The 13397-nt window shown below is 38.5% G+C and overlaps 1 protein-coding gene across 2 annotated transcripts in view; it reads left to right on the forward strand.

Moving 5' to 3' along the window:
* Positions 1–12684, forward strand: part of RAB3IP (RAB3A interacting protein) — a 35244-nt gene extending 22560 nt beyond the window's left edge. For both annotated transcript variants that reach the window (XM_068935468.1, XM_068935463.1), the window contains 5 exons: positions 4390–4518; positions 6448–6560; positions 9917–10016; positions 10109–10178; positions 12322–12684. In XM_068935468.1, the coding sequence (XP_068791569.1) occupies positions 4390–4518; positions 6448–6560; positions 9917–10016; positions 10109–10178; positions 12322–12404 (495 nt within the window). In that variant the 3' untranslated portion in view covers positions 12405–12684. The remainder of the gene's footprint in view (positions 1–4389; positions 4519–6447; positions 6561–9916; positions 10017–10108; positions 10179–12321) is intronic.
* The last annotated feature ends 713 nt before the right edge of the window (positions 12685–13397 follow it).

A 13397-nucleotide genomic window follows, 5' to 3' on the forward strand; every position in this document is an offset into this window, starting at 1 on the left:
TCCTCCAGGCTCAGGATCAGTGCATCCCTCTGAGGAAGAAGTCCAGCAAAGCGGGCAGGAGACCTGCATGGATGAGCAAGGAATTCCTGGCAAAACTCCAGCAGAAGAAGGAAGCACACAGAATGTGGAAAAGGGGACAGGCCACTTGGGAGGAATACAGGGACGTTGTCAGAGCGTGCAGGGATGCGACAAGGAAGGCTAAGGCCCAGTTGGAATTAAATCTGGCAAGGGATGTCAAGGACAACAAGAAGGGCTTCTTCAAATACATCCATAGCAAAAGGAAGACTAGGGAAAACGTGGGCCCGCTGCTGAATGGGGCAGGTGCCCTGGTGACAAAGGATACAGAGAAGGCAGAGTTATTGAATGCCTTCTTTGCTTCCATCTTCACTGCTAAGGCCAGTCCTGAGGAATTCCAGACCTTGGAGACAAGAGAGGAAGGCTGGAGAAAGGAAGACTCTCCCTTGGTTGAGGAGGATCAGGTTAGAGATCTTTTGTCTAAACTTGACATCCATCAATCCATGGGCCCCGACGGGATGCATCTGTGAGTGCTGAGAGAGCTGGCAGATGTTATTGCTAGGCCACGCTCCATCATCTTTGAAAGGTCCTGGAGATCAGGAGAGGTGCCTGAGGACTGGAAGAAAGCCGATGTCACTCCAGTCTTCAAAAAGGGTAAGAAGGAGGAGGCAGGAAACTCCAGGCCTGTCAGCCTCCCCTCCATCCCTGGAAAGGTGATGGAGCAGCTCCTCCTGGAGGTCATCACTAAGCATGTGGAGGACAAGAAGGTGATCAGGAGTAGTCAGCATGGATTCACCAAAGGGGAATCATGCTTGACCAATCTGATGGCCTGCTATGATGGAATGACTGGCTGGGTAGATGAAGGCAGAGCAGTGGATGTTGTTTACTTTGACTTCAGCAAGGCTTTTGACACTGTCTTCCATCACATCCTCCTAGGTAAGCTCAGGAAGTGTGGGCTAGATGAATGGACGGTGAGGTGGGTTGAGAACTGGCTGGATGGCCGAGCTCAGAGGGTTGTGGTGAATGGTGCAGAGTCAAGTTGGAGGCCTGTGGCTAGCGGTGTGCCCCGGGGTCAGTCCTGGGTCCAGTCTTGTTCAACTTATTCATCAATGACCTGGAGGAAGGGACAGAGAGCACCCTCAGCAAGTTTGCTGATGATACTAAACTGGGGGGAGAGGCTAACACACCAGAAGACTGTGCTGCCATTCAGAGGGACCTGGACAGGCTGGAGAGGTGGGCGGAGAGGAACCTCCTGAAGTTCCACAAAGGCAAGTGCAAGGTCCTGCACCTCGGGAGGAATAACCCCATGCACCAGTACAGGCTGGGGGTTGACCTGTTGGAAAGTAACTCTGCCGAGAAGGACCTGGGAGTGCTGGTGGACAACAAGTTAAGCATGAGGCAGCAGTGTGCCCTTGTGGCCAAGAAGGCCAATGGTATCCTGGGGTGCATTAGGCAGAGTGTTGCCAGCAGGTCGAGGGAGGTGATTCTGCCCCTCTACTCAGCCCTGGTGAGGCCTCCCCTGGAGTACTGTGTCCAGTTCTGGGCTCCCCAGTCCAAGAGAGACATGGCACTCCTGGAGAGAGTCCAGCGGAGGGCTACCAAGATGATTAGAGGGCTGGAGCATCTCTCCTATGAAGAAAGACTGCGAGAGCTGGGCCTGTTCAGCCTGGAGAAGAGAAGATTGAGAGGGGATCTCATCAACGTGTACAAGTATCTGAAGGGGGAGTGTCAAGAGGATGAGGCCAGCCTCTTCTCCGTGGTGCCCAGCAACAGGACAAGAGGCAATGGGCAGAAACTGAAGCACAGGAAGTTCCACCTAAACCTGAGAAAAAACTTCTTCACTGTGAGGGTGACAGAGCATTGGAACAGGTTGCCCAGAGAGGAGGTGGAGTCTCCTTCGCTGGAGATATTCAAAACTCGCCTGGCACATGATCCTGGGCAATATGCTCTAGGTGACCCTGCTTGAGCAGGGAGGTTGGACTAGATGATCTCCAGAGGTCCCTTCCAACCTAAATGATTCTGTGAAATCCATCTTAATAGTTAGAATCATATAGAGAAAACTGAAAATGGCCTTTTTCCCCCCATGGATATCTCTTGATAGTGTTCAATTTGAAGCCAGACCTGAGATAGGTTTTAAGGTAAGGAAATATTCCTTTAGGGAGCAAGTTGCACCTATTGAGTTTCATTTATACAATGAGACTGGTGACTTAGCAACCAGAGCATTTATGGACTAGCTTAATTAAGATAGTTGTTTCTGATTATACTTGAGTGAAAGGCAAATGGGTCTAATGGTAAACAAATTTGCCAATCTAATTTTTGTAGGTTTTTTCAGTCCCTCCTTCCCCCCTCTCCCCCCCCCCCAAAAGCAAAAGAACGCCCCAAAATACATATGTAAAAGAAAATGGTGAAGTGCTGAAAGCTCAAAGAAAGGGAGGGGGGTTAGGGAAGAACAGAACACTGAAGGAGGTTGGTTCAAAGGTGTATACCAATCTTTTAATTGGGTTACCTCTAGCATGAATTATTTTCCCTTTTTGGTATCTCATCTGCACTATTTTTTTTTAATGTTAGAAGATTTTAAAATCACACTTGCTTTCTAAGATGCATGTTGTAAAACCAGCATTAATATTTATTGGTATCTTTTTTTTTAATTCCTTTCTTCTAAAATACTTTTTTTCATCCTAACCCCCTCTTTCCTCTCTATTTGTATCTCTCCATACTCTCTGGGGTGGAGAGACCACCTAAGGAGTCTGCAGAGGCAGTAACATTAGGATCTGCTTCTCCTGCTGTAATAACCTGTTTGTGTATTGTCTGTGCTTGACTGCAGTCAGTTCTTTTCTTTCATTCTATATAACTATCTGCCACCATTTCTATGGACGCTTGGATGCTTTTTCTCCATGACCACCTGCTTCCTACTTTTGCTGTCTCTTATCATCTTCGTTTTTCATTCCTCTGACTTTGCTGGCCTCTTGCTTATATCCTTTCATATAGCTTTAGATCTCTTCCAACGCTGTCATCTGGATTTGTATCTCCTTTATGCCAGTAGGCTCCTGTAGTGCCTCGCAGTGAGCAGATGTACAGGTCTTGGCTTTGGAGAGAGTAGTCCTGCTGTAGTACAAGAAAGGGATTTAACAAGCAGTTGGAGGGGAAAGGCACTGAAGGTATGTGTCAATAGATTCAAAGTCAGTCTGAGTAGTCAGTGCACATCAGGATGATGATGATCCTGTGGGAGATGGGGGGAGGGAGGCCTACATTGGTATTTGGGTTTGGATTAGGAGCGTGCTTCAGCAGCAGCCATCCCCACTGGGCTTGGCTCACATTTTGGAGCAGTCATGACACTCATGAATAGGATTCTTGTCAGGTGAAACGAAACCAGATGATGCGCTCTGCAGATGCCTGGCGGGTACCCAGGCATTACTGGCATTCATCCCATGGAATAGGCTTTTTCCTAATGGAACCGCTGACTTTAATGATGACCTAGTACCGGTCTCCTGAATACCATACTGGGTAGGTGCCTTCCCACCAGAAAACTGCGACATGGAGATAACAAAACAAGGTATTTTCAAAGCAGATAAAAACATCTCTTCCTAATACAGAGCATGCTTACTTCTATTTTTCTAATTCATATAACGGCTATTGTGATTTTTTTTTTTAAGTATTTTTCCATTGACTATAGGAACTGTGGGGAAGTTGGCTCACAAATGAGGAGCCTAATATGAAGCCCTGTGAATATCCTCCCCTTTCTGTTGTAGCATAGTGTAGAAAGAAGTTGGGACTTGAAAATGTAAAATGGAGCATAAGAGTAAAGTTTGAAGTGATTTGTGTATTGAATTCTAGTTTTCCTGTGTTAGTACATTTACTGTTAAATGTGTATTTTCTTTTTTGTGTTCAGACAGCAATGTATTACATTCCAATGCTGTGTGAATATATAAAATGTCTAAGACTGCAATTTTTTTAAGATTTCCTTGCTTTTCTGTGATTCACAAAAACAGATGGACTAAAACACTGTAATGAAGATGTGCAAAGAAGCAAATTATTGGCTTTTGTCTGTTAAACAATAGCTGGTACACTTTCAAAGCTATCCTGGAAGCTTAGGAAATGGGGGAGAGGTAATTAGCTTGTCATTAGTGTCACAGTGACCAATGAATGCATCAAGTCTGTGTCTTGAAAATGGTATGTTTTGAATTGCTCATATTTATATTCTTAGGAAAGTGGGTTTAAGAAGGTGCTCATAGCTGGGGTGCAATAGCATACTTTCACAGTGCAATGGAAAGCGTTTAATTTTAATGCTTGTTATTTATCTGTGGATGTTTACACGTTTTCAATACTGGTGTGAGAACTACAGTACCAAAAAATGTGAATCTTTGTATGTTTTAGGCTGACCTATCTCTGTATAATGAATTCAGATCTTGGAAGGATGAGCCTACTATGGACAGAACATGCCCTTTCTTGGACAAAATCTATCGGGAAGATATTTTTCCATGTTTAACCTTCTCAAAAAGTGAGGTAATAGTCTGTATTGTCGCTGACATTTTTCCTTGGAATATATTGCATAAAGCCAATAATAGACTGCAGTAAAAATGCTTTTGTATGATGCATTTTTTATTTCATTGCAGTGGGACAGTTTACAGTGAAGTAGTGTAGTAGGAGTATTGAGATAATCAGTTTTTCTTTGCTGTTTGCTATTCCAGATGCAGCCTTTTGAAGTAGGGGCTGTTTACCCCCTTTTTTAGACTTTACTGCTGTCTGGCTGAATGAGATGTTTGTAGGAATGGATGTTAGGTGTTCCCCTGACGTTTCAAAGATACGTTTTTGTAGAAATATTGTCCTAGAGCTGTCTCTGCTTTAGATAGAGGGCAGTAGAGACCACAATATATTTGATTTTGTGGAAGTATTTTCTCTCTATCAACCGCAGCAGCTGGAAAGTGCAACCTGGATGTTTTTTTTAAAGGGAGGCTTGAGTTGCAAGAACTCAACTTTGGGATTTAATGCTTAAGAGGGACAGGTTGGCAATATAGTTTTAAATGAAAACAACGATGTGACTTTTTTTAGTGTGATCTCCCTTCCTCTCCCTCCTCCAATGCAGATGAAAGACAGAATAATGTGGAACTGGTTCCAGCTGCAAGTGTTGTGCTTAGTCCTTATTGTTGAGCAGCTTTTTATAAGAAAATGAAAAAAGGAAAATTTTTTAGAAACTGAAAGACCTCACATGGAAAATGCACTATTTAATTGCATACTAATTCATTATGGTTGGTACAGAGCATCATATGAACCTCTTGCACTAAAAAGTTTACCTTGTTACTATAGGAATTGATTTGCTTCTGCAGTGTGTATAAATAGGCCATCCTGTTTTTTCCCCAGCAACTTCATTTCGTTGTTACCACTTCAGTGGTGATACAATTACTGTAGATTTGTACTTCCTCTTGAGGAAAGAATGAGGCTTCTAGTACTTGTCAGTTTTATCAGTTACTGTTTCCAGATGTTGTGCATGGAGTGACCAACTCCAATTTTCCTTTGAATATCCACTGATGTGCAGTTAAATTAAACAAATTACAAGTGTTATGTTTTTGAATAACTGGAAATGCAGTGAGCTGACTAGCTGAAGTTAACTCTTGCGTGTGTACTGTTCTGTTTTCCTTTTGAGAGGTAGCAGAGAAGAAATATTTGAACTACTTGAATGCTAACTTTGTTTTTAAAATATGCACAGTAGAATATTATTTGGCCATACTTGCAGAGTAAACCTGGGCAACTGTTGAGTCCTATCAAACAGTTAACATGTTTCTAACGTTTAAAGGCTGTGTGTTTATAAAGAGTTAACATAAAAAAAAACACTAAGGACAGCTGCCCTTTGTTTCACGAAGACGATGTTTTAGCTAGGCCGTTGTATTAAAGTTGCAATGACCTGTGCATTTTCCTCTTTATTGGTCAGTTTTATTTCTTTGAACGCTTTTCTAAACCTGTATTTGAAAAACTGTGACATAACACTTATTTTCTTTGTGCAAGATGGAGAAGGCATATTGCATCGTTTTGTTTTTCTATGGAACACGATAAAATTAGAGCAATTTTAAAATAAGGATTTGTGCCGTGTCCAGTCTTTGACAAAACTATTGCTTGTCCAAATGTATCTGTTGTTTGGGCTTATGAGAAATCAATTTAATGTACAGTTAACAGTTAAAACATGATTGACTGCATACTCTGCTGTAAAGACAGTTATCTTGCCTCACAGAAGGTGGAGGGCAGAGTTTAAACTGGAGTCTGGGAACGGGACCTTTTTGATTTTTGCTTACACCAGTGTACAAGGCAAATCTGATTTGTAATTGAATGAGTTGAGTTTTTCAGTATTTCTAACTTTATAGGAGCAGAAATGTGTCATTACTTTAAGAACAATGGCTCATGCTAAGCTGTTTTTAACTGCTTTCTAAACTTCTCTTGCAGTTGGCCTCAGCTGTTCTGGAAGCTGTTGAAAACAACACTCTGAGCATCGAACCTGTTGGCTTGCAACCCGTTCGATTTGTAAAAGCTTCTGCAGTTGAATGTGGGGGACCAAAGTATGTTAAGCTAACAGACAAAGGGGAATCTTGACCCGTTTGAGATAACTCTTGGATTGAGAAAACTGCCATCAACTGATCACCTCATTCAAATTTGTTTATCTTAAACTTGTAAATATTTCCTAAAATTTTATGGGGAAGGTAAACAACAAACTTACCAAAAAAAGTCTAATATAAAACAAGCCTTCAAGAGAAATCCCTTTTTTGGGGAGAGTTTTTTATTTCAGTTGTAGTACATGACTGTGAAAGTAACACTCTCTGGAAGACCATCATTATACTTTAAACAGGGGCTGTGCCGTGGAAGGCATTATGGAAAAAAACATGTATGAAGTAGTACAGACTGAATACCACACATCTAGAATGTTTGTGATATAAGAAATTGAAGAGATATATAACACTGGCAAAGGCAGCTGAAGGATTTGAGAGGAAGCATATAGAGCAAATCCCCTGAATGTGGGCAGGAGGACTATAATGAAGGAATGAAATTAAGATGAGTGAGTTGAACATAAAGTGGGAAGTGTGATTGAATGACCAGAGGGAAGGTTACAAAACTGGGATGGTCCTAGCAGAATCTGAGGCAAGACTTTTGTGTGAGGGCACTGATGAAGGCTTTAAAGTCAGGTGGGAGGAACTTTGGGTATGGAAGAGGAGAGAGGGATTTGTAGTGCACTTCAGCATATGTTAGAGTTAAGGAACCAAAGCCAGTGTCAATCTGGAGCCTTTTAAGTCTTGAAAAAATCTGACTTTTTTGTTGGAAGTCTCTTGAACAAATTGACTTGTTTTGGCCAGACTCCATTTTCTGATAGAAAATTCATATCAAAATGTTGTTATTTGGTTCTACTTGGCATGAGATTTCTTCTTTTTGTTCCTGTACTCCTTGTTTTTGAGTTCTTGTTCTCGTTATTTCTGAGTGGAAGAGAAAATACTTCTTAACACACTTCAAAGGAAGTTTTTACTCTTCCTTTAAGTAAGCTGCTTAAAATGAAAATTACGTTTTATGACTTAGTCTTTCATCATTTCTAGCCTACAAAATTCAGGAATTCAGGAATTTGTATATTCTTCAACTTACTCCTGTCACCAGAGGTGTACTTTGAGCTGTAACAGCCCCCCATCAGAAGGGCCCACCACAAATAATGGAGCTCCTCAAGGGGTTGTGATTTCAATTCCAAAATACACCGCTAAGACATGTGTTCCATGAATGCAATGGAGAATGCGGACAACTAGAAGCTACTAAAACGAGTCATATGTCATTAAAGAGCAATTGGCAAATTGATTTAAAATCATTGTGATTCAAGCAACTTCTCTACATCTTGACTTGATGAAATAGTAACTCAAACCTGGGTACTCATTTGCATCCTTCAAAAGTTTCATGAGATTTTTAACCTATTTTCTCCCCTCTAAGATAAATTCTTAATGAAAACTTATAGTCCTCAAACAGTTGGCTGGCTATAGACTAACTGTTTAGAGATACATACAAATTGTACTTTAGTTACTTTAAAGCATATCAAAAAATAGGTTTACTTCCTGCTCCCCTTTCCAACAGTCATTTAGTGAGAAACTTTTGGTCTATTGCTTGTGGATAAGTAATAGGTAAGGAATATGCAGTATTTAAGTGTAATTTAACAGCAAATGTGCTTTGCTTTAAATACCATTACTGGCACTTGATGGGAAACAGTGTTCCATTTTTCACTGAATCAGAATGAGTTTCACATTTCTGACTTTTAAAGTGAAAAACACAATTTTTTTAATTGAAACAATGCTCTTTAATAGGTAGTATAGTATAGAAAAATATCATAAATAATACCAAACTAGAATAATGTTCTTAATGAAATTATTTTCTTGTACAGTTGCTTGTGTGTGTGTGTGTGTGGGGGGGAAACAGATGCATAAAATAGCGTGTAATAACCCAACAGCAAAATAAGGTGGTGGTAGTGGTGGTGGGGGGCGGGGAACGAAGACAGAGAGTTGTGATAATAGTGAAGAAAGGTTCTTGACATACAGGCACCATTCAATAACTTTTGTGATAATGTGTGTAGTAAGTGCTGCCTTACAGTAAGACAGCTGGGTTTCCCCACAGGATTTGAGCAATTGTCCCTGTGGGGAACAAAGTACTAAGCTGCAAGTATTCAGTACAGCACAGAACTGAGTCATTAGTTGCAACTGTCATGCCAGCATTTAACCTGGTGTGATAGAAGATAAAATACAGAAGGTAATTTTATAGCAAGGAGGAAAAAAGGACTTTATTTTCTTAGCTTTATTTGAAAGTCTGTCTGTCTTCTCGAAAAAGCTTGACTGAAATGGAAATCAGCTTGTTTTGGCTACTATAGGATTTCTCGGATCAATGGGCTGCTGTCGGTCCTCATAAATTGTTATGGATAGCCTTATGCACTCTTCTATTTTATTATGTTTTATGTGGCTCTGTGGACCAGCTGCTGGTGGTTTGAGGGCCTCTGGACTGCTGTTTAGAACCACACAGTTATTTTTGTTTCACTTTTGAAAGGCTGCTTGGTCTTTGACTCTCTAATTTTATGTAAGGTAGCAGTGCAAGTGAGAAGAGCCAGTAGCTTTTAGAATCAGTTAAACAGTGGGTACCATAGCAACCTAGTTCATCTGAGATGTTGCAATATAGAAATTGCAGATAAACCAGGAATCTGATTAATTTGGATTTATTAAGATTGTATTAATAGCAGTTTTTTCAAGAGATGCAAAACTCTTTTTTTTTTTTCTGAAGAATGTTGGAGAAAATATCTTAAACTCAGTGTGTCTTTTCTCAAGTTGTGTTTCAGAAGAGTTTCTGATGACTAGTGACCTTTCCTTATACTCTGAATTTAAAATGCATTTTAAATTTGGGCATAAATGCAAAGCTGGTCTTAGAAAGCATCTTGCACAACCTTCAGAGAACTGACTTGTTATTCTACATGGCTGATATTTTTATGTTGAAATGTAACAGAACAGAAGATTTCTGCTTGCTGTTAAATGTTGACATCAACTAATAATTTAAACTGTTTATTTCACATAGTGGGATTTCTTTAACTCTTCATGTTTCAAAGATGCTGAGCCACTTGAACTAGTGAATATGAGAGTACCTGAACAGAACTGATCAAGTATGCAGGAGCTAAAGAAAAATTAAAAAAAAAATCAAAATATTTCATGATGTAGTAGTGTTAAAACAAAATTAATCCTTGTGGAACTCTGATAGTTGGCCACCAAATATAATAATTGTAACATAAAATGAAGTCAGACTCGGGTACCTGTCCCAATATAAAGCAACTACATTAGCATCGTACACATGTGTAGGTATTTAGACATTAATGTCAGAATTGTTTACTAAATTATGCAAACTTTTTATTTTGTAGGAAATGTGCTCTCAGTGGACAAAGCAAGTCATGCAAGCATAGAATCAAATTAGGGGATTCAGGCAATTATTACTACATTTCTCCTTTCTGTCGCTACAGGGTAAGTAGATTTACTGTCGTTTAATTTTGAGTAGTAGTTATTTTTCCATACATTCATGTAACATGAGATTAACCACTATTATATTGGTTCAGATCACCTCTGTGTGCAACTTCTTTACATATATTCGATATATCCAACAAGGACTTCTGAAGCAGCAAGATGGTGAGTAGCAAAAATATTGCAGATTTAAGTAGCAATTTAAATAGTACTTCTGCCTAAAACTTGTTACCTGTGCGTAACAACACTGACCTGACATTACAGGAAAACCGTATGTTGGTACTCATTGTAATAATTACTAGAATTTGGTGATATTCCTCCGACTCTGCTTACGCCCTCTGAACGTTTTAACAACAAAGAAAAAAGTGATTTTAGTCCATCTGTAACAACTTCAACATTGTTCACTGAGAAGTTTTATGAAAAACTGTGATGGGAGGAGTTAGTGATAGTTTTTCACACCATACTCAAGAAATTAAGGTTCTTTCACAGAATATGGAGATGTCTTAGGTTCAGTTCTCTTCTACCCCTGTCTCACAATATCTCATTTTAACCTTTCAGTTCCATTGTTTTATTTTGTTAATGCCTGAAGCTGACCTCGAGAATTTTGGTTCTAATAAAATATGTCATTTCACTCAAAAATGTTGGATTGATTAGAAGGACCAAAAGACTTCAGTTTGGTTTTATCACTATAAAAGAAAATTAGGATGACTTGATTGTGCCATTAGCCTTTTGTAAATAGTTACTTTTTTTAAAAAAATTACTTTCACTTTCTAAAATCTGATAATTTTTTGGAGTTCAGTTGCATTTTTGAAAGTAAAATAAAATAGCATAGTAATGTCTATGGCTGTCTATGCTTTTCATTTTTCCAGTCTCTGAGTCAGCGTAGGCTTGTTTCATCCAGAAGTTGGATAGGCCCAACTGGTCCAAGTAGTCTCACTTTGATCCGCCTCGCCTATAGTCGTCTCTTTGGATCTTTCCTTGTTTCAGGAGCTCAGGATATTGGCTATACCCAAATCCTTTCTTTCCGTTTCTAACCTGAAGCATCCCTGAGGTGACAAATTGACACATAATTCCTCACACAAATAATGCTGTTAACTTTCCATGCCAAGGGGAATTGTTTTCACCAGAAAGCGACTTATTTCATACATTAAATTGTTTTACAACATTCAGATCAGTGATGATTATTGTTGACTTGTTAACACTGCAGAAAGTCTTGAAAATACATTATTTCAGTTTTAATTTGTTTTATATTTAAGACTGTCCATGTCTTTTATTTTGACTACAAGGGCCTATATAGTTTCAACTAAAAATTTACTCTGCTAGTACTGAGATAAAGAAATTGAAATACTGTTTTCTTTCCATCAAGCAGTCAATGTTTTCAGCATTATCAAAATCAAAGCTTCTTGTGAAGAACAAATGAGCTAAAAAAATTGGGTTTGGGGTTCCAGTTAAGTTATCTTTACCATTTAAAAACAAAATTTGCATTTGTAGCTTAATGTAAGTATTTCAATAATACCCTTAGAATGTGAACACTCGTGATAGTTTACATTACACGTTGCATGTATTTCCACTTCTACATATCATTTTTGAGGTGCGTCCCTTGTTTTTTTTTTCCCCTCCACAAACAAATCTTTGTATTCATTCTACACCATAGTAGTTTCGCTGCATGGAAATTATTTTGTCTTGAACAATTATGGGGTTGACTTTTGATTTATATTACTGTGACATCTAGGAGCTTGAGGTATGAACCATCATGTTTGGCAAAATACAGATGAAATTTAAAAAAAAAAAAATCTTTTTCCCCCTCCAATTCATTGCTGCAGTCAGATTACTGGGAGAAAGAAAAGGAAGGAAGAAAGATTACAACTGGAAGTATTTCAACAAAGTCAGAGGTTCTGTGATGAAACAATTTTTGCTTATTCTACAAATTATACTATTTTTTTCTTCATGCCATCTTGTACATTTACAGAAAATGAGAATGATGCACAGGGAAACTGAAAATTGAGAAACTGCAAATAATTGAAGCTGACAAGTACTGCTGGATTTTTGTTTCCTAATTAAAAAAATAAATTGTTTTTTATAGGACAATCTTTTACAATTTTCAGAATAAATATTTTAAAAAAACTTTAAAGCCAACCAAGCAATAATAGCTCTCATGCATTGATTCTTGTTTTACTGGATGTTAACATTAATTCTGAAGTTTCTCTAAGCTGATGTACACTGAGGCAGCCTGTATATCTCAGTTAAAATAAAATATTCTTATTACTTTATTATGTTAATGACATTTCTGCCTTTTTTGTTGTTTTAGTGGATCAGATGTTCTGGGAAGTTATGCAGCTGAGAAGAGAGATGTCACTAGCAAAACTTGGCTACTACAAGGAAGAGCTCTAAATCTTTTTACTTTTGTGCGTGCATGAACTTCATTTAATATATATAACTCTAAAATGGCTGAATCTTTTTGTCACTTGATATTTATTTCCACAAAGTGGGTCCAAGATCTTTCTCCTTTTGCAGATTGCACTAAGAAGTACTGTGATTGTTTTAAACTGACTCATGCTGTATATGCTTACATATGATAGTTGAACAAATGTGGTAAGCACTTGCAGGTGTATTAGTGATTGTAATTTACAGTTAAAAACAAAACTTCTGATTAAATAAATGTTAGTCTGAAGTGGTCTCTGTCTTCTGTTCTTAGTAGTTTGTGATACAGAATGATTTGAACCTCCCTTACAGATGGGATTCATTCCAAACTGTATGACTATGAGAAGATTTTATGGAGAGGGAATGGATGCCTGCCATTTTATCCTCAGTAAAGTGTTTAGATACATGTATCACAGTACAGTTAATGGACAAATAATTAGGAGAACTTGGAATTTTTTTGAAGTGTTGATTTTCTACATTTTTCATTTTTAAAACAATGTAAGAGGAAAACGTATTATGAGGAGTTAGCAGCATAACAGATCTGAATAGCTTCTCTGTAAGCTAGGGTGCTTTTCAAACACATCAAGGAAGAATAAAATCACATTTTCACTCTTTGGCCCTCACTTAGACAAAGTTTAGAAATCTGTTCTGACCCCTTTCTGATTGCTAAAAACGTCTTCTTCCCCTCTAACTTGCTTTCATTAGTTTTATTCATTCCTTTAAATGATTTTTTTCTTCTGCTTTTTTGGTACATCTAAGTTGCAGTGTTTTTATACATCAAATTCCCACAGCTGTTCTTGCATCTGTAAAATATCCTTTACATGAGTTTCTTTAATATGCTGATTATAGTAGTTGTGCGTGTGAAGAAACTAATAATATTACAACTGGCTACAAAAGGGAACCTGAAAAAATATCACGACTTCTTAGGAAGAATACTTTTTCTGTTCAAGTGCCACTTTACTT

The sequence above is a fragment of the Struthio camelus genome, chromosome 1 (assembly GCF_040807025.1).
Source record: "Struthio camelus isolate bStrCam1 chromosome 1, bStrCam1.hap1, whole genome shotgun sequence".
Lineage (NCBI taxonomy): Eukaryota > Metazoa > Chordata > Aves > Struthioniformes > Struthionidae > Struthio > Struthio camelus.